Raw genomic sequence first — 20316 nt, forward strand, 5'->3', positions numbered from 1 at the left:
TGTGGGTGATAAAGTGATGAACTTAAAAAAAATTTAAAAAAACGGAAGAACTTCTACAATAAAAGAGTCAAAGATTTTCAAACTAAAAAGTAAGAAAGCAATCCTACAACCTACTCCAGTGAATCAATGAACCAATTCTTCAGCCGGGTCAACCTTCGGTACAGTTTTTATAACTATTTCAAATAGTTTCCTCCATTCATATCAGCCACTAACTCAAGTACAAATAACTAATTAGAAGGAAAAAAAAAACTCATGTAGAGAAAAATCCTAAGAATTAGGACAATATTTTTATCTCACTTTTAAACATCATGATACTAAATCCAAAATAAATAAATAAAGGAATAAAAAAGAGTCATCACAGTTCATCAAGAAAAAAGAGTCATCACACACACAAAGCACGTGTGATAAGGCTATTTTTTTTTTTTTATATATGTTCTTATGAAAATATTGTACCAATCTCCTTCACTATTGAGAAAGCAAACCATCAACTACCCTATAATCTGTTTACTCACAAGCCTCTGTCAAAAGGGGTGCATGCGCGTGTGGATGGGGCCAATGTAAATGAATAATCTCCTTTAGATTCATAATCCCTCTTTTCTTTTTTTCCCAATTCCATGGTGAATTTTTTTTTTTTTTTTCCTTTAGGAATATGAAGACAAAGTGTCTCATCATTTCAAATTCTAAATAACGTGAGACTATATATCTTTAAATTTATAAAATTAATCCAAAATCATGAAATGGATAATAAGATCCTTTTTTTCCAAACAAGATCCTTTCCTAGTTCAATACTCAAAGGTGTTGTAATGGATAGAAACAAAAAGGTCTGCTTCAAGTTGGCAAAGATTCAAAGCCTAATTCACTCCTCCTTTTTTGTCTTTTTCTTTTTTTTCACTTCAAAAGTCAAAAGATTAATAAAAGTTGAAGTATAACCTAAGATAAGAGCATCAACTTTCATTAACACCAACTCTTCTTTGTCCACCAATAGCACAAACCTCAACCCCACCACAACAAACAATGGATCCCCCACCTCTTCCACCTCTCCCCACCACCATCACCACAGCCCCCACCACCAATACCGCTACCAATGCCAATGCCAATGCAATCCAACTCAACTACCCTGACTCAGTAGACTCCTCTCCCCGGTCCCGTGGCAATGCCGAAACATGGATTGATGAACATCTACCCCCTCTCCCAAATGCCAAGCTCCGCTTCATGTGCAGCTATGGTGGCCACATCATCCCCCGTCCCCATGACAAGTCCCTCTGCTATATCGGCGGTGAGACTCGTATGGTGGTGGTCGACCGCCATTCCTCCCTCTCCGACCTCTGCTCCCGCCTCTCCCGTACCCTCCTTGATGGTCGTCCCTTCACTCTCAAGTACCAGCTCCCAAACGAAGAACTTGACTCCCTCATTTCTGTCACCACTGATGAAGATCTTGACAACATGATCGAAGAGTATGACCGTACAACCTCTGTCTCTCCAGTAAAACCTTCACGTCTGCGTTTGTTTCTCTTCTTCTCAAAGCCTGAGACTGTTGCTTCCATGGGGTCACTCCTCAACGATTCTAAGTCCGAGACATGGTTTGTTGATGCACTTAACAATGCTGGGATACTCCCTAGAGGTCTATCTGATTCAGCTACCATGGGCTGTGTTATAAACCTTGATGGGGTTCGTGGTAGTGACTCTTGCAATGATTTGGAGGCTGAGACTGAGGCTGAGATTCATACTAATACTAACAATAATAAGCAGGTGAAGAGTAATGTTCATGATTTGCACTCCATGGCTGACTCACCTTTGGTGGAGAATACTTCATCATATGGATCGACTTCTTCGTCTCCTTCAATGTCTAACTTCCCTCCTATTCGTGTTCGTGTTGAGGATCAGAAGGTTGGGATGGAGGAACAGTTTGCACAGGTTAATTTTGCGCCAAGTGGGTTGAAGCAAGATGATGGGTTTGGCCTTTTGAATGCTCCTGTTCCTCCACTTCCTACAGCTGTGGCTGCTGCAAGTACTACTGTGGCATCAACTGCAGCTATTCATCCTATGGTTGTTCGTAATGAGACTGTCAATCGGGTTTTCTCCGATGATGAAAAATCGGATCATGGGGTGCCAGTTGGGTTTCGAAAGCCTCCATTGCCACTGCAGACAGCGCATTTGAAGGCGGGTTTTGGAGGTTATAGTTTGCCTTCACCGGATTCGGTAGCCAGGTATTGTCTGTTACAATTTCTATTAACTCTTTACCTGGATTTTGTTTGGTTCTTTGTATTGCTCCATGTATTTCAATGATAGTCAATATGGGGACAAACAAATGTGTTGGGGTTACTTAAAACTTTATGTTTTGTTCACTGTGGAGTTTATTTATTTGATGTTAAGATCTAAATGATAATTTTCATTCAAACATAAGGGAAGATTGGAAATTAACCAATTCCTTATTACTCTTGAAAATAATAATCTAATTTTGAAATGGTTATTTTGATTGTTTTGACTATCTAGTGATGGTAGCGTTGCATCTGCAAGCTCCGTCTCAATACCTGTGTACTATCAAGACCAAGTTCCTGTTGTCCCTAGAGACAACCGAGGTCCTAATAGCCCAGATACAAAAAGTGACATTCCAGATTCAAGTTCTCAAACCCAACGGCAACATATTCAGGATCCTAGCTACATATCCCAATTGGATCAGCAGCAGCAGCAGCAACAACAATTTGTTCATGCTAGCAGCACGCATTATATGCCTCACCCTGCCACAAGTCCAATGCCAATGTCATCATACTATCCAGTGTACACTTCGCCATCACAGCAGCAACTTCATCATCCAATCGATCAGCAATATCAAATGTATGTAATGTCCGTTTCGCAGGCACAACCATACAACATGTCTATGCAATCTAACATGGCTGACACTAGCCGCCCACTGACGCCTCCAAATCCAGCAGCTTACAAGGATGCAATTCCACCCATCTACCCCACAAAGACAACTACAACTGCTAAGCCAGAAATGGCTGCGAGTGGATACAGAACATTAGTGACACCAACTCAGCAATTGGTTCAAGTCCCATGTAACCAATTTCAGCAACAATATGTGGGGTATCCTCAGATGCACCATCCATCTCAGTCCATAACTGTTGCTTCATCTGCCAATCCTAATTATGGTTTTGAATACACCAATCCTCCAAATGACCAAGTGTATTACACTCATCAAGCTGCGCCATTACCTCCTCAATACAAAACCATGACAGCAGCAGCAGCAGCTATAGCATTATCAGATGCTTCAAAACAGCTGCCAACAGACTCACAGCAGCAGAACAGAACGTCACAACCACTCTAATTCAAATAGGCAAATATAAACAATTTTGAGTGTGGTAGATTTTGGGTTGGACTTTGGTTTCCTTCTTTCATTCAAGGGTACAAATATACTTTCTGTTTCTCATATGTGATGGATAAAAAGGGACTGAATCATCTTCATTTTTCTGTGCTGCCATTTCCATGGAAAGATTTAAAAATGATGGTGGTTGAAGCATCAGATCATAAGGTAAAAATCTCCTTTATGTTAGTTTGTTCAATCTATGTATCACAATAAGTTATATTGAACTAATACAATAAGGGTCTGGCTTTAATTGAAGTTGATAAGGTGCTTGTTAATTATGTACCTCTATTTTATTTAATTTTATCATTTTAAGATTGTATTTTGTTTTTAATAAGAAATTAAATAAACAGATAAGGATGAGATAAATAGTTAGATTAGTCTTTGAATAAATCTTATTTACTTGTAATTTTCTTTTGAATTTGAATATTATGCTTTTCTTGTAATGCCAGCTATTTATGGCATAACGTTGAATAAGAATGCAAGCCGAAGAAATCTTATTATTAAGTGAAAATTCACTTTGAAGTTTGAGGTCAGGACTCATGAAACTTGGAGGGCTTGGTTCTCATAAAGCAACAAATAAAAATTGTGGGCATAATACTGCCACTGTTAACCAGGGATAATAACAATTACAAGATATGTGAGTACGTTGATAGCATTTGCAAAAGAGATTAAATTCTATAAGAATGTGATGTAAAACCTATGTTTTATTCCTCCAATTCCAACATGCCACAACATCTTATCATATATTTAAGAATAAGCACAACCATATTTAACCAATTATAATACCCATATAAATCTAACCAAATTAGGAGTTTATTGACGTATTATTAGGTGTGTTAGGATGTATTGAATTTTAAGTCAAATGTTGATCTGAAACCCAATCCTTACCAAATTCGAACTGTTTGCAAAATATTTATTTCTCTTTTGTAACTTGGTGAGATCAGTAGAGTGGCGTGGTAAACAGTGTGGCAAGCGAGCTCAGCAACATGGCATGGTAGATAACATGGTCAGATCAGCGGCATGGTGGTTGAGAGAGAGAGAGAGATATGAGGTGTTAGAATATATAGAGGTTCAAGAAGAAGGAAGCAAAGAGGTAAAGGCTGAATCTGAAGAAGAAAGAAGAAATACTGCATACAGCCCAAAGCTACAGATCGTTTTTGTGTATTAGTAGATAAACTACTTGTCGTTTTGTACAGTGTTAATAGAATTAGTTAGCTGGTAGTTTAGACAGGTGTTAGCTTCCTATTGGTTGATATTTTTGGTTGTTAGTTTGTTAGACTTTACCCGTGTCTCTCTGTTCTTCCTATATAAGAACCAGAGGTTACTATTTATCCATACACGAATTCATTCAGATACAAACTCTCTCTTTTTTACTCTCTCAGTCTCTCCATCGTTGAAGTTTGTTGTGTGCATGAATTCTAACATGAGGAGAGAGCAAAGTTTAATAAAATAAGAATAAATAATTTTAGCAAATATTTATGATGGTGTTGTAGAAAATACCAAAATTTTTTGGCATTTGGAACATCTGATGTTTATGTAAAATGTGTTTTGTGTTTGGTGTGCCAAATACTAAAAATTTAGCATTTGGCATATGATGCCAATGCTCTAACAAAATTTACTTTGCACTTGAATAAATAAAATACATGGATTATTAATTTAACAAATTTACACTTTTTCCTACCACCAATTAATTACATGCTTGTCAATCTTAAACTTTATGTATCGTTTGCAGCAAATTGAATTAACATCATTTGAAACAATAAGAGCATACATAATTACATATCCAGATATCCTATATAACAGCAAGTAACAATAAGATTATTTAATACCAAAGAACAGTTTACCAAAAAAAAAAAAATACAAGGAACAAATCCTGAGAACGAAATTGAAAGTTCAATGGTAGTTGTAACTCTATATTATATTACACCACTTATTATTTCTTTATTGGATTTGAATTTTAACAAATTCACCGTTGCATTAAATTCTATTTTTATAATCTACATGCTTGCAAAATTTCAAGATGATCAGAGATCAAAAACTATGTGATCAATCATGTGTTTAAATCTTAAGTTATATATATATATATATATATATATATATATATATATATATATATATATAATTTTTTTATATATATATATATATATATATATATAAGACTTAAAAGCACTTTACGTCGTTCCTAAGCCTCCCATTTTAAGATTCTGCCATGTGGATTTTTGCACATGGGATAAAGTGGATTTTTTAGTTAAGTAGCCACATAGCTAAATCTTAAAAGGGGAATCTAAAGAACAACACCTAAGGTACTGTACATAAGTTTTATCCATATATGTGTGTGGGTGTGTGTGTGAGAGCGCGTGTATGTTTGAGATTTAGATATAGACTGCAAATTGAAATTTTAGATGCCTTTGCAGTTTCAGATGCCACAAGCTCAACAACTTTTATTCTTTTTTGACAATGAGGTAGAAAAATAGTGCACAAATCTGTGAAGGATTTAATTGCTCTTAATCTTAGTGATTTAAGATCATTGAGAAAGCAAAATCTCAACTTTTTTGTCAGATATCTCAAAATAAAATAATGAACACAATATGATCTCATTAACTATTTTGTGATCATTACTACATAAAGACCAGTTTTTCACTTTCATCGTTCCTTCTTGATCTCTCCCAAATGATCTAAATTTTCCTCTTCTTAATATTCTTTTATAGCAATTAAACCTTTAATTAATCATAAGTACCAATTGCTTTCATTAACATGAAATTATATTAATGTTCATCACAATGCTAGACCCTTATGTTACATTGGAATTCTACCTCGAAAAAAAAAAGGTGTGTACAACTAGATTCTTGATATTTGCTATGACAGAAAAATTTTCAAAGCCGTAAAGCAAATCAGTAGCCTCTAATATCTGGAAAAGGGAAATCATAGAATAGGATTTGGCAAACTATTCTCTCTAAATATAGGTAAAAGAATGGGTTAATAATACAAAATCATTAGTGTTGCTTTTGTCAAGCTCTTACTTTGGCTTATGCTATCTATTATTGACCAGTTGGTGGCATAAACTAAAGCTCAGATACATTGAGAGTAAAAAAGGGGGAGAACTAGACATATTCCTTTAACAATTGTTCAATCTAAACTTTCATTGATACAGTCAAGTGTGAAATTGATTATGTGATTAATTATGTTCTAATTACATGCCAAATATTCAACCTTAAATATGTAGTTCCAAATTGGGATGACTAAAATATCAGTATTTTATTGTTTGATTAGCAAGAGGTTTCAAGTTTCAACAGAAAGCAATTTGATTGGAAAATTGTAGCCATCAAAGTTCTCTTCTCTGTACTCAAATGAGTGAGATTTGGTGATGTGATCATTTGATTAGTCTAAACTAAAACTCCAGCTTTCTCTTTTATTTGTAAGCATATTAATGTGGATTTGTACACTATTATCATGTAGATGGATATGGTAGTGAAAGGTAAATTCCCCATATGCAAAAACTCTAATTGAAGCCACATAGAAAATTTTAGATAACACAATAAAAAAATAAGAGCAACATTCAATAGAACAAAGAAAGGATGCCTAGTAAGTAATCAAGGCAAGAAATTTTGTAAATTTTGGTGTTTGTGATAGTTACAAATCTAAAATTAAATAGAGAGCATAGAGGAAGAGAGAGCACATAAATTACATGGTGTTGATACCCGTTTTTTCATCTATTGTGGGCCCGACAAGAGGAGTCCAAAATCCTAGTAAAAAGCAAGGCCTAAGGGCCTAGCAAGAAAGTCGAGGGCAAGAAAAATCAATGGGCCAAGCCCAAAGGTCCAAGACGAACAAGAGAAAATAAAAGCCTAAGAAAGAGAAATGTAAGAGAAAGCAACATGCAACAAAATGCCCTAGAATTGGATAATAAGTCGGACCTAAGGATGGCCCAAAATCCCTTGAATGGGGGACGGAGCAAGAAGGGTGACCTCTATAAGGGGCATCTTTCAAGAAGGGTAAACTTGGGCCAAGCATAGCCCAAATATCATGAGGAGAGGACAAACAAAATAGGTCTTTCGTAGGACGACCTAAGCAATTTGGGCCTAAAACCCTTTTTGATCCAGTATAAAATATTTGGCCCATAAAGATCCAATTCCCTTTGTATAAAATATAAGAACTACCCATTGTTTTCAACAAAGAAGGCATGACAAAAACAAAAGAAAAGAAGAAAGAGAAAGAGAAAGAGAAGTACACGCAAAGAGAAAAAATGTATGAAACAAAGTAACACCAAGATCCAAGACATGCGAGCAAGAAAGACAAGGGTCTTACCCTTTTGCATCCCTAACCACACAAAAGAGGTAGGACCTATTGTCATGGTCTTAAAAACTAGATCATACTAGCTGGTTCAACTGGTTCAATCGGGAACCGGGTACTGAGTCAGTTCGGTCCGGTAAAAATGTCCAGAACCAGTAAAAGTCAGGAACCGAAGGCAACCGATTTTTCCCCAGTCTGGTTTTTAAAACCATGCCTATTACTGATGAAGCTTAAGAGAAGTGATTTGGTAGAGAGGGAGAAAGACCTTAATTTGGAATCTTGCCAAGGCTCCTGTTCTAAAAATGCTTTTCTGAATAAGCATCATTACCATAAAAGGAAGGGCTAATGGAAGTCATGTAATGCACATTTAGGAATCCAAACAAAGAGCATTAATTGCCCCTTTACCGCTTTAGGAGGAAACAGTTAGGCGATCTCGCAACAGATTAGGATCTACCCAAAAAATAGGAAGACCACCAACTTTGAAGCAAACAGAGGCTCCTTGACTAAGTTGAACAACAGTAAGAAATGTGGGTGGTGGAGCCTTATGGTCCAAGTTTGATTAGGGAGAAGAGAAAGGGGAAAAATAGGGAGAATTGTTATTCAAATTTGTGTATAAAAAGGGGGATAGGACTATGAACAAGTAGATGGAAATCAAGGTAGCCTAATTGGAGAAATGAAAGAGAAAAAAAGAAGAAAGAAAGTAGAAAGTGACATCTGAGAGATACTTAGAGACGTTTATGGTAGAAAGTGACAGGAGAGAAACACTTAGAGTACTCATGGCTAAATAGCAGAAAGTTAGCATGCATCGCTAAATGAATCTTTCCCTCTCCTATTGAGAACTATTTATACCTTCTGCAGGCTATTTGGACTAATACTCCAAACTACACAACTTTCATCCAAAGTTGGTAGTAAGGCTATGTGAGTTGGTGTTAAGATCTTCTTAGTCTGTTTTTCTACAGAGAGCATTTTACAAATTCTTATACTTATTTGGCACCTATTTTCATATTTATTGATTTCCAAACACTTTTTGGGCTAAGAATTATTGGGTTATCTTGTGTATTGTTCTTTGTTGTATTGGAGTGTGTTGTTTGTGCATAAACTGGATTACAAGGCCCATCCTGCAGAGAGGGTCAGGCCTAATCTCCTCAAGCTTGAAAAGCCTTAGCCTAAGTTTGTTGACAGCACACAAAAAAAAGGCACCCACATATGGTTTGATCATATGGTCTAGGTCAAAGAAGGAAAGTTTTTTATGGCTACATTTTTACCATACTGAATTACATATTACAATGAACCCAATGTGAGATATTTATAGGATATTAAACTAAATATTAACCATAAATTAACTCATAGTTAATAAACTAGTAGTACAAGCAGAATACTTTGCTTGGATGCCAAGAGCCTTTAATCTCAATTGACATATCTTTGTTTGTCTAACAAAGACATCCCAGATTCAAATCTTACCTCCCCCATTGAAAATATTCAATTAAAAAGAAATAACTACTTTGCTTGTGCACCAAGTATTGGACTTGGATTTTGACTAAGATTATGCTTCTCTCTTCCTTTATACTATCTATCTTTGACACCCCCTTCAAATTCAAGGTGAGAGTTTAAAGACAACTAGAATTTGTAGAGAAAGCTAGTGAAGATGAAGATGCCTTGAATATGACCATAAATTCCCAAAATGGATGGAGAATAGACCATGTAGATTGCAAAAATTTGACTTTCACTCTTACATATAGTTAAATTTTTCAAAAATATATATGGATTGCGCTCCTAAAACACCTCATATTTCATATATAACCTTATTGCATTAGTTAAAATTTTATCTTTGGCCCCCCATTCTTGAAATTCTAGTTCTACTCTTGTTTATGACATTGAACAATACCAATGGATGAATGCCAGAAGACAATAAAGGCCTAAGAAGGTTGCATCAACGAACAAGGAGGAGTTGCTATGTAAACATGTTCGGATAATTGAATTTTTTTATTATTTTTTGATCATTGTAGTCTTTTGATGAAGATTTATTGTCTAGTCAAATTATAATCTTTTATGATATGATATGATACGATATTTTGTTTACTTTATTGTTGCATTCTAGTTCTTGAGTTTGTTTAGGGTCTTTTGTTATAGAATTGAGAAGGAGGGAGATTGTTAGGATATTTATAGTATGTTGGATAAGTTATGTGTAAAAAATTTTACTTGTAATGTCAAAATTTCATTGTAATTGTTTCTTAACTTATAAGAAAGCTATCCATGGTGCATATCAAGGAAATTCAATTAAGTGAAGTTGGGACCAGTCAAGCAAAGCTATACAATTCAAAATTCTATTAGACAAAGAGTTTCTTCTAAAACTCACACAACATTCAGTCAAGCGAGTCTGTTATGGAAATTCACAAATCGGGATTTTCTTGGTTGTTTGTATAGCTAATCACTCCTCAAGTTTTACCCATATAAGAACGAAATTAAAACCCTAATATCCGTGAGACAAAAAGCTTGATGGCCAAAGACTGTATCGTGTGAAAACCTAACCAAGTGCCATCTATTTCTTCACCCAGTCCAATTGACCAATTTTTGAGAGGAGATTCACACCCACAACACAAAGATCACTTTATTGATATTAGAGTGTTGCTAGAAACCATAGAGGCAATGATCAAATCTTCAAGTAGCCTTGGAGTAATGAAGAGATCGATTTGCAGTCAGCGATCGAATTATAGCGTTCAAAAATTGTGAAGACAATGGCTAGATTAGTAGTTGCAGTAAGAGCAAGAAGCTTAGATACAATGTATACGGAAGGTCTTGTAAGTTGGTAGTATTGCAACTTTTTCATAGTGGATTTGACGAGCTAGGCATGGCCTTCAAGTGTTTTTCCTTATTGGGTATTCACTTCCTGAACAATCCATCATCTCTTGTGTGTGTGAGATTGTTCATGTGATTGTTTGATTTACTGATTTATCTAAATAGCACAATAATCAGATTAGTTAACTATTTGGACTGTTAATTGCAAAATCGATATAATTTGTAGTAAAATGTGCATAAGAGTCTAAAGGTAACTTTTGGATTCCGTAAAACACTCAATTCTAGATATTCTATTTGCCTATGTGGGAATCTAATAACATGCATAGCCTTAAAAGAAGCTCTGTGTTGTGTGTCAAGTCCGGTAAGCACGTTTTATCCCCAAAGAAAAAATTCCAATAAGCACGTTATTTTGTTAGTTGATCTTCGAATCTTGAAATATTCACGTGCATTTTTCTCAAATGAAAATGTTTCTAACAGTTAACCTACATTATAATGACAATAGAGAGACTATCTGGTGCGAGAACTTAAGAAAACTGTATATTGAATATAATTTGAATCACATTTTGAAAAGTACAAAAAGGATTTGAAGAAAACTATATATTGAATCACACTCACAATAATACAAGGGGTCACAATCTAGTGTTATTTGAATTAAATAAATTCAAGAAAAAGCTTTAATCAATTTAAACACTGTCTAACGAACAGTCGTTTTTTCTTATTTTATTTGAAACTGAGACAATCTCGAACAAACAGAATTATCTGTAAACCAGATGTTTTCTTTATTGAGCGATTTCTCTACCTCCCTCAACTTCAAGTATAAGCAGAATTTGTACAGTCCAGTTATTATACCAAAAAAGTCATCTAAATTTTTTCCATCTTACTCAAATAAGTTTTCGTTGCATAGTGTGTACAAATACAAACTGCCCATTATAAATGAAAGCATAATTTTTTTCAAGTTTTAAATCATGATTAAAAGTTGTGTTTTTAGTTATAATGGGCGATGAATGGCAACGGAGTGGAGCAGGGTCAAAGGATGAGGATTTCATCCACACTCCGCAAAGTTTTATCTTACTCCATCCCCACCCCACCCCACCCCCCCCCCCCCCACATGATAGGGCAAACTTCCTTTCTACACCCTCATCCCTTAAAACACTATTTGTGTCGATTTGCCTTGCCCCACACAGGTTACAGTTTTTTTTTTTTATATAAAATCGATTTCAATAATATAAATATACTAAAAATTATAAATAAATTTATCACATCAAATAAAAACTAATTTTAAGTAATAATTGAATAATATTATTCAAAGTGTTTAATAAGAAAATATCATAACCAAAAAAACAAGTTTTAATATATATATATATATATATATATATATATATACACATTTAAATACTTTTTTTATAAAAGAATATGCATTTAAATACTTAGTAATACAAACTAAGTTTTTTTAACACCAACAGTTTAATAGTACATAAAAACTCCTAATCTATATATATAATAATAGGTAAAGTTGAGAGAAAATCTAATTAGATTTCAAATTAAAATCTAATTTTGTACCACGTGTTCCATCTAATCTAAACTTTTAAATTTTTGTGCCAAATGAGTTAATTCAATGTAAAAATTAGATTTCAATTAGAGTTTAATTTTACAACATGTGTCCCAATTAATCTAAGTTTTTTTAATTTTTGTGTCAAATGAATTAATTTAGTGTAAAAAACAAAGAGTCTAATATAAATAAACCATAAAAATACATAATTTTGGATTGATTTCATATTTATGAGCCTTTTTTTTTATAAAACTAAAAACAATTCAAGTTTATAAGTCATCTATATATATATATATATATATATATATATATATATATATATATATATATATGTCCCATCTAATCGAAATTTTTTAATTTTTGTGCTAAATGAATTAATTTAGTGTAGAAAACGAGGAGTTCAATAATCATATATCTAACACTATATATAAAATTAGAGGAAGAGAGAGTTTGAATAATTTTATATTTATGAGCTTTTTTTATATCACAAAAAACAATTCAAATTTATAAGTTATATATATATATATATATATATATATATATTAATAGGTAACATTTAGAGAAAATCCAATTAGATTCTACAATTAAAGTCGAATTTTGCGCCATGTGTCCTAAATTATTTATTTTTAGATAGAGTTTTATTTCTTAATTTTGGAATCAAATGTGGGACCATATCATAAATATTCAGTCAAGTGAGCTATTGTGTACAAAAACCAAAGAGTTTAGAATTAATAAACATAAAAATATGTAAAAAAAAATGACAATTTACATTTTTTACCTAATAACATTCTTAGAGCATCCACAGTAGTGGAGCTAAGAAATTAGCTTTTTAGCTCTACAAAAAGTTACTTTATCTATTTTACCTATTCACTTTACAAAATATGCTACAGTAGTGGATCTATTTTAGCTTTCAACACAATAAAATAATATATCAACTACAATAAAATAATATATCCCCCACAAACTTCTCATATTTTCTTAGAGTTTCTTGGTAGCCAAACATAGCAACCCACACCCAACACAGCACAAACATCCACCACCACCACCACCAATCCATAGAAAAAAAAAAAGAAAAAAAAAAAAACCAAATCCTCAATCTAGACCAAACAAAATCACCAACTGGAGACAAACCCACGCGTCGATGCTACCCACGCTATCAACATCCTCGCCGATGCTTTGGTTTCTAATTACGCTACATCCCTCTCTTGGCTTCGATCTCATCACTCTACCTGTGGGTCTGAGGCGGATGGTGGATCGGCGGCGTGGGTTTGAACTGATTGGCAGCTTAGGACGGCTAGTGGATCGGTGACGTTGGGCTTCGGTGGCGGCGACATTAACGATGAGTCAGTCCGGCGACAATAAACAGAGTGAGCTTGAGAGACCGGAGTTGAGAGAGTGAGCTTGAGAGAGATGAGCTTCAGATGAGAGATGAGCTTCAGATGAGAGATGAGAGTGAATGAGAGAGAGAGGTACATGTATCTATATATGTGCACTATAGCTGAAAGCTAAAAAAAAATAGCTATACTGCTATTGCTGCAAGGTGATTTTTTGTGTTTTGATGAATCTAAAATAGTTATATAGTTATTTAGCTCCACTGTTGCAAGTGCTCCAAAACTTTTTAAGGAATTAAAAAAAATGACTATCAATAATATTTAAATTATATATGTAAGAATTATACTAAGCACTTTAATATGTATCTTTTAAATATATTCATATATATGAATTTAATTACAAGCTATTACATATTAATATACATATTGCCTAATTCGTAATTTCCACTTTATTTCACCATAATGCGGGATGAGACTAGGCGGTACAAAATGGTCATCCTAAGTCGTAATCACGTGCAAAAGGTTGAGCCTATGCTGGACTTACAATTCAAAAACACATGGATGGCTTATCAAAAAAAAAAAAAAAACACATGGATGGACTATAGTGTCAAGAGACGTTTTCAATATGGAGGAGAAGTTGGTCCAGTTCCAAAAGCAGCATCCATAGTACAGCAACTCTCTCAAAAGTCAAAACTCAAGTATAGTTAAGACTCGACTAGGAGGCGCCAGTGCGCCACTATTAAATAGTGTTTGTTTATTAAACTGTCTTTCTCAACTCCCATTACTTGGAACTCCCTCCCTCAAGTTCTGCACCCCCACCAGTGGAGTTGAGTCTGAGATACCCACTTTCAACTCACCACCCAGTCCCAGTGTTCTTTCTCAGACTCTTTACTCTGACTTACAATACATAAGTCCACCCTTCACCAATGCACCCATCAATATTCCTTCTTCCCCAGCTCTAATGGCCATTTCCATTTCTCCCAAACCCCCATACTTACCATTCTACTCTTCTCTCCCCTCCTCCTTTTCTCTCACTCTACCACTTAAACCCAAATCCAGGCAAGCTCTGCATCTCTCTCTCTTTGACAAACACACACACTGAGTTTACTGATCTCTCTCTGTTTCTTTCCATTTCAGGTCCCTCAAGCTCCTCTGCTGTCTCTCCCTCGAACACCAACAACCAAATGAGCAAATACCCACCACGCAAAATGATGCCACTGACACTCTCCGTGTGGTCTTCGCCGCTGGTGGCACTGGTGGCCACATATATCCTGCAGTCGCCATAGCCGACGAGCTCAAAATCACCGACCCCAACGTCCAAATCCTCTTCCTAGGCACACCCGATAGCATGGAAAGCGCCGGAATCCCCTCCACTGGCTATGCCTTCGCCCCCGTCCCCGCCTCTCCCCTAGCTCGACCTTTTATCTCCCCACGAAACCTCTTGCTCCCCATCCGTTTGATAAAAAGCCTGACCCAAAGTCATCGAAAACTTTCGGAATTTGATCCTCATATTGTTGTTGGTACTGGCGGGTACGTCTCATTCCCAATATGCCTAGCTGCTTGGCTGAAAGGCATTAAGGTTGTGATCCAAGAGCAGAACTCAGTTCCAGGGATTGCCAATTGGGTTCTTTCATTCTTGGCTGAGGTTATTTTCGTGGCGTTTAATTCGACCATTGATTGTTTTCCAAGGAAGAATAAATGTGTGGTGTGTGGGAATCCGGTGAGGATGGCATTGAGGCATTACGTGCCAAAGGCAGCAGCAAGGTTGAGGTTCTTTCCTAAGTCAGGGAAGGAGGGGGATTTAAAGGGAAAGGTTTTGTTGGTGCTTGGAGGGTCTTTGGGTGCTAATTCTATTAATATTGCTATGTTGAATTTGTATTATCAGATGCTGCTACAAAACAACAACTTGTTTATTATATGGCAGACTGGAGTTGAGTCTTATAATGAGATGGAGAGCCTTGTAAAAACTCACCCACATTTGTATTTGACGCCGTAAGTAGTTTTCTGTATGAATGAGATACAATCTATTTGTTAGTCTATTGATGATTCCATCACTTTTGAGTGTTTCTGTAAATGCAATTTCTTGCTGCCTTGTTGGTTTGAAGTGAACTTGGTAATATATTTAGTTAACAATTTTGTGACAAAAAATGGTGTGTAACATGCCAGATTTTCGCTGCTGAACAATAAGATAGTGAAAAGCACACGATAGAATCAAACTGGTTTTTCTGTATGATCATGAAGAAGCATGAAATTTTACTCTCTCGTATAGAATGTATTTTGTTTAACTTTTTAGGATCTTTCTACATCCCAATCTTAGTGCTAAGGAGCTGCTTTGCATGATGCATTATGTCTGCCTCCCCCCCCATCATCAGTTGAAAAGGTCTTTATATACAGGCATGTAGCCTACAATTTTTTAGATTTTCCTGTATGTATCCAATTTTGTATCCTAAGTCAATTCAACCAACCATTTAGACTTCTGGGTTGTAATATCTCTTTTCCCTACGCTCCATAGCTGCTGCCCTGGCCTACCTCTGCTAATCCTCTCCTATTTTTTTCAACTCAGTATAAGTTTTGGTGGAAAGCAATGAATATGACCAATATGGTGAAATCACTTAAATTGGTCAAATTCATCAAATGGTGTCCAACAATGCTGATAGATTCAAATTTTCATGAAGCACTCATCAGACAACTTATATAACTACGGGATTCTTTCTTCTTTCCATTGTCTACTTTAAGGTCTAGACATATTCTGCTTTAGTTGTAATGATCTATAACATTTATTTGCACTCCTGTTCCTACTAACAATTTTCTCACCATCATTTTAAGTTTGACTTCAATAATTATGATCTGATTTATAAATTTATGACCTGCTTTTAACTTAGGAAGCTCAAATAGAATGGTTGTCTTCAGGAGTAATTCATAATCTACTTGGTTATTAGTTCTGTTTAGTCTAATATGACTCTGTTTTATGAAGGTTTATGCACTCTATGGATTTGGCATATGCAGCTGCAGACCTTATCATTTCTAGAGCCGGTGCTATGACTTGCTCTGAGATCTTGGCCACTGGGAAACCTTCTATTCTGGTAAAGAAACTTCATTTTTCATTTCCTTTTTGAATTTAAGAAAAAAAATTTAAAAATTTTTTTTTTAATTTTTTTTAATTTCCTTTTACATTGTACTAATTTTCATATATGAGGTGATAACATTTTGGGATCTAATTTGACAAATCAAGTAGGATAGTGTTTTTATTTTTTTGCATTTCATGATGGGTATCTAAATCTGCACCAACAATTTACATGAAAAGGAAATGTTTTGAAGTTTGAATTAATCATCTAATACTTTCATCTTGTCAATTTTGATGATTTGATCTTAGTGATTCATGTATTCATTTATTCATTTATTAGTTATTACCTCTCAAAAAAGATGATTTATGATTATTTAAGTGGTTCTGCTTCTTCTAGGAAGATTCGGGGAGATGGAAGAAGTAAAATCAAATTATAATAACAATGGTTAATTTTTTTTTTTTTTTAAAGGTGCTAACTACCTTTATACTTGTTGGAAGGTCCAGAAGATATTATCCTTAAAAAATCTATTGACGTTAGGCACAATGCAGCTCTTTTTGAATGCATGTGCTCTAATGATGCTGATCAGGTTTTTTTCTGTACTGAATCTAGGAACTGCATCTGACTGACATACATGCCTGATGAGCATATAAAATTAAAAACTTAATCAATAATAGACATGTTTGAGTTTTGGATATGAATCTAAGTTTTACTGGGGAAGTCTCAGTCTTTATAATCGTTGGAAGGTCCAGAAGATATAATCTCTGAAAAATCTATTGACGTTATGCCCACTGCTTCTTTTTGAATGTGTGCTCTAATGATGCTCCTAATGATTTTTCTGTGGAATCTAGGAACTGCATCTGACTGATATTCCTTTTTCTTGATTCTTGAAATCCATCAGTCATAACTCATAACTAAAAAATATTGATCAAGTATGAATACATAACTATGTAATTATTCATGATTGTGTGCAGTACACTGCATAAAATGCACATAGAAGGCACTGTTAAAACCGATCATAATGATATGATGGCAAAATAAATCCTGAAGAACAAAAGTATGAGGTCCCAAGTTAATAATTTCCAATCTCTCTCTCTCTCTCTCTCACTTGTCCCAAAAAAAAATGGCGTCTCTATATTTTTTCCATTTCTGCTTCTAAACCCATGCCTATATGTCACCTTATATGGCATTTTATCACCCTGCGTGTGAAACTCACTTTCCAGCCATGTTTTTAATTTTTTCTCATGTCCTTAATTGGATTGGTTTTATTGCCTGAGTGAAAAAAAGATATACTCCCCCCATCCTAAAGTAGATGGGAGTTTTGCAAATGGCACATATTTTATTGACATAAAATGAAGACAACAATTTTCATTAAATGCTCTGAGGGGTGCCAAGACAGGTGGGCTGAATTCTAAGGATGATATGGTAAGTTTTGTGGGTAAAAGATTTCAACTTTTACGCTCCCATGCACTTTGGGGCAGTGCAAGAAGGAAAGCACCCCTTCTATTTTGGGAGGAGGGAGTAATTATGTCTTCCTGACTTTGTAGATACCATCTCCAAATGTTGCTGAAGGACATCAATTCAGAAATGCTTCTTTACTGGCTGATTTAGCAGATTGCAAGGTTATAACTGAAGATGAACTTGATTCAACCACCCTTGCCATTGCAATTGAAGAGATATTGGGTATGTTGAATCTTTTGCCTAGATTTGTGGTTATTATTGGATGTTCATTCATTACTTTACTGTACTGAAATTTAAAAACTCTATATTTGACTTCCAAATCATAATGAGATCTTGATTTTCCAGATTTTCACATGATGAAACTGTAGAGTACTTTATCCAGTTCCACTGTCCATTACTAAGCTGCATAGATAATTTTAGTTCTAATGAAATCCTAGAAAGATGAATGCAAATAGAATGGCTCCACCACCCCCCCCCCCCCACCCCCCCACCCCACCCCCTCCCAAAGGGCAAAACAATGTGGGAATTGTAGAAGGGAACTGACAGTTAGGGCTCTGACAATTCTTACTTGTGAAGATCCATCAATCAGGTGAGGTTGCTCCATCTAACATTTTGGTACACAAAACTTCAGTGCCATTGTCCAGCATTGGTTTGCCTGAAGTGCTTGCTTGAATATTTTGTCTGATGATGATTCCCCAAACATTTAGCCCAATTGGTTCTTTTTGTTAAACAGATACAGAGGCCAATACCCAGTATTGCTTCCTCTAATATTTTACAAAATTGAAACTCAGGACTTTATTACTTTGAGGCTTCCTCTAATATTTCCTAAAATTTTTCTTAGGACTCTTTAAAATGCATCTGGTTGAGACATGTAATTTTGGTTGTCAGCATCCTTTTTGCTGTTTTCTTTGAACATGCCACCTTCACAGTATTATTATTCCCAACTTCACATAAAAGCATTGAGAATATATATTCAAGTGTATTACACTTTTGAGTGTGTTTCTATTATTTCAAATATGTCATATTTGGGTTTGAGTGTGTATAGTCATGTTAGATGTGTAAAGTTATGTTAGAGATAAGTTGTTGATTTTTTTATTCTTATGGCCACGTGTCAAAAAATTGTATAAATAAACTTGTCCTGGAAGATGTTGGATGTCATTTGTGGGTATAGAAATTAATAATGAAAGCCAAGATAACTAAAAAGCTCTTTGTTCATTTTTTTTCCCTAAAATTGTCTTCACGTTTGACAGGAGATGAGAGCAAAATGGCAGATATGTCTGAGAGGGCTCTCAAAGCTGCAAAGCCCAATGCCTCTGCAGAGATTGCACAACACATTCTATCTTTAGTCAACTTATCAACAGTGAAGGAGATGCAATAAAGTTTCTTCATGGCTGAAATATAAATATTCTGCTTCTCAAACATGCCAGGCTGTAAATTTTACTCTTGGCATTCAATTTGCTGTCCACCGAGGCAGTGAAAGTCAGATGCATTTGTGAAGGAAGTCTAGATCAAATAATTGTTTGAGGGTTGGTCAAGAGAATAGAATCATAAACTCTCTCTCTCTCTCTCTCTCTCTCTCTTTGATAGAATAGGATGAAAGAAAAGAATACATGTAGCCGACCCTTACTAATATGTTAAGATCTATAACCGATCCGAAATTTGAGACTAAAGCTTTATTATTGTTAAGCTATAATAGGAGAGCCACTTGTTTAAGAGTACATGTAACATCACTCTCACATGGATCTCACAATGTTATATAATATCTATGTCTGACTCAACTAGACTATGTTTTATTGATTGATTAAAAAGAGGATTCAACACAAAGCAATTTGATTAGATGAAGTTCTTTTCTCTAAACTCAAATGAGTGAGATTTGTTTATGTGATGACTTGATTAGTCTGAAGTCTAAGCAAAAATTTCAGCTTTCATTTTAATTTGCACACTGCTATGGTGTAGAAAAATGTGATAGTGAAGGATGAATTCCACGTCCCCAAAAAACTTTGATTTAATTTAAGAAGGCCATAGCACAACTTAAAGAGAGTGCGGTCTCCAGTCATGTGTCGTGAGCATCCATTATCAAGGTACCACAAATATGTGTCCATTACTTTGAATGCAGATTTCATTATAAAGCACACCTCATGCTTTGATGACAAATCTGTAGGAATGGTGTTCTCTTTCATCCGCCATTTGCAGACAAAGCCTTTAAGCTTCACTTTTCTCAGATAAACTCTTCTGCACATATTCATTCTGAGGCAATCTAGTTTCTTCTTTTTCATGTCAAGATCTTTTTCAAGCATCATCATGATAACTTTCAAATAACTTTTAGATGCATTTTCTAAGACACTCAATTAAATAGAGATTAGAAAAACAAAATGTATTTGAAGCAAAAGATATTTGCTTGCCAAAGGTAGCCATGACAACAGGGGTTAATGGATCATACAGCAAAGATTAAAACCTAATCAG

At 35.0% G+C, this 20316-nt stretch overlaps 2 protein-coding genes across 3 annotated transcripts; both read left to right on the top strand.

Annotated features, from left to right (window-relative positions):
* Positions 1 to 953: 953 nt before the first annotated feature.
* On the top strand, positions 954 to 4712 carry LOC142630827 (uncharacterized). 2 transcript variants are annotated; one of them, XR_012843452.1, is made up of 3 exons: positions 954 to 2207; positions 2494 to 3529; positions 4309 to 4712. XR_012843452.1 is itself a non-coding variant. In XM_075804879.1 (2 exons), the coding sequence occupies exons 1-2, from the start codon at positions 1015 to 1017 to the stop codon at positions 3323 to 3325; spliced, it is 2025 nt and encodes a 674-aa protein (XP_075660994.1). In that variant the 5' UTR covers positions 954 to 1014; the 3' UTR covers positions 3326 to 3619. The 2 variants fall into 2 exon arrangements, 1 of the variants encoding a protein (XP_075660994.1); XM_075804879.1 differs by lacking the exon at positions 4309 to 4712 and having other exon boundaries at positions 2494 to 3619.
* A 9293-nt stretch (positions 4713 to 14005) lies between these two features.
* On the top strand, positions 14006 to 19677 carry LOC142630344 (uncharacterized). Its single transcript, XM_075804333.1, has 5 exons — positions 14006 to 14389; positions 14468 to 15322; positions 16305 to 16413; positions 17940 to 18075; positions 19104 to 19677. The coding sequence occupies exons 1-5, from the start codon at positions 14292 to 14294 to the stop codon at positions 19229 to 19231; spliced, it is 1326 nt and encodes a 441-aa protein (XP_075660448.1). The 5' UTR covers positions 14006 to 14291; the 3' UTR covers positions 19232 to 19677.
* Positions 19678 to 20316: the final 639 nt, after the last annotated feature.

This window comes from Castanea sativa, chromosome 4 (genome assembly GCF_040712315.1).
Source record: "Castanea sativa cultivar Marrone di Chiusa Pesio chromosome 4, ASM4071231v1".
Taxonomy (NCBI): domain Eukaryota; kingdom Viridiplantae; phylum Streptophyta; class Magnoliopsida; order Fagales; family Fagaceae; genus Castanea; species Castanea sativa.

Coding starts and splice junctions, on each gene's coding strand:
- LOC142630344 (XM_075804333.1), top strand. CDS start 14,292: ATGGCCATTTCCATTTCTCCCAAACCCCCATACTTACCATTCTACTCT. Junction 15,323..16,304: donor CCACATTTGTATTTGACGCC/GTAAGTAGTTTT, acceptor TGTTTTATGAAG/GTTTATGCACTCTATGGATT. Junction 16,414..17,939: donor CTGGGAAACCTTCTATTCTG/GTAAAGAAACTT, acceptor CTGACTTTGTAG/ATACCATCTCCAAATGTTGC.
- LOC142630827 (XM_075804879.1), top strand. CDS start 1,015: ATGGATCCCCCACCTCTTCCACCTCTCCCCACCACCATCACCACAGCC. Junction 2,208..2,493: donor TCACCGGATTCGGTAGCCAG/GTATTGTCTGTT, acceptor TTGACTATCTAG/TGATGGTAGCGTTGCATCTG.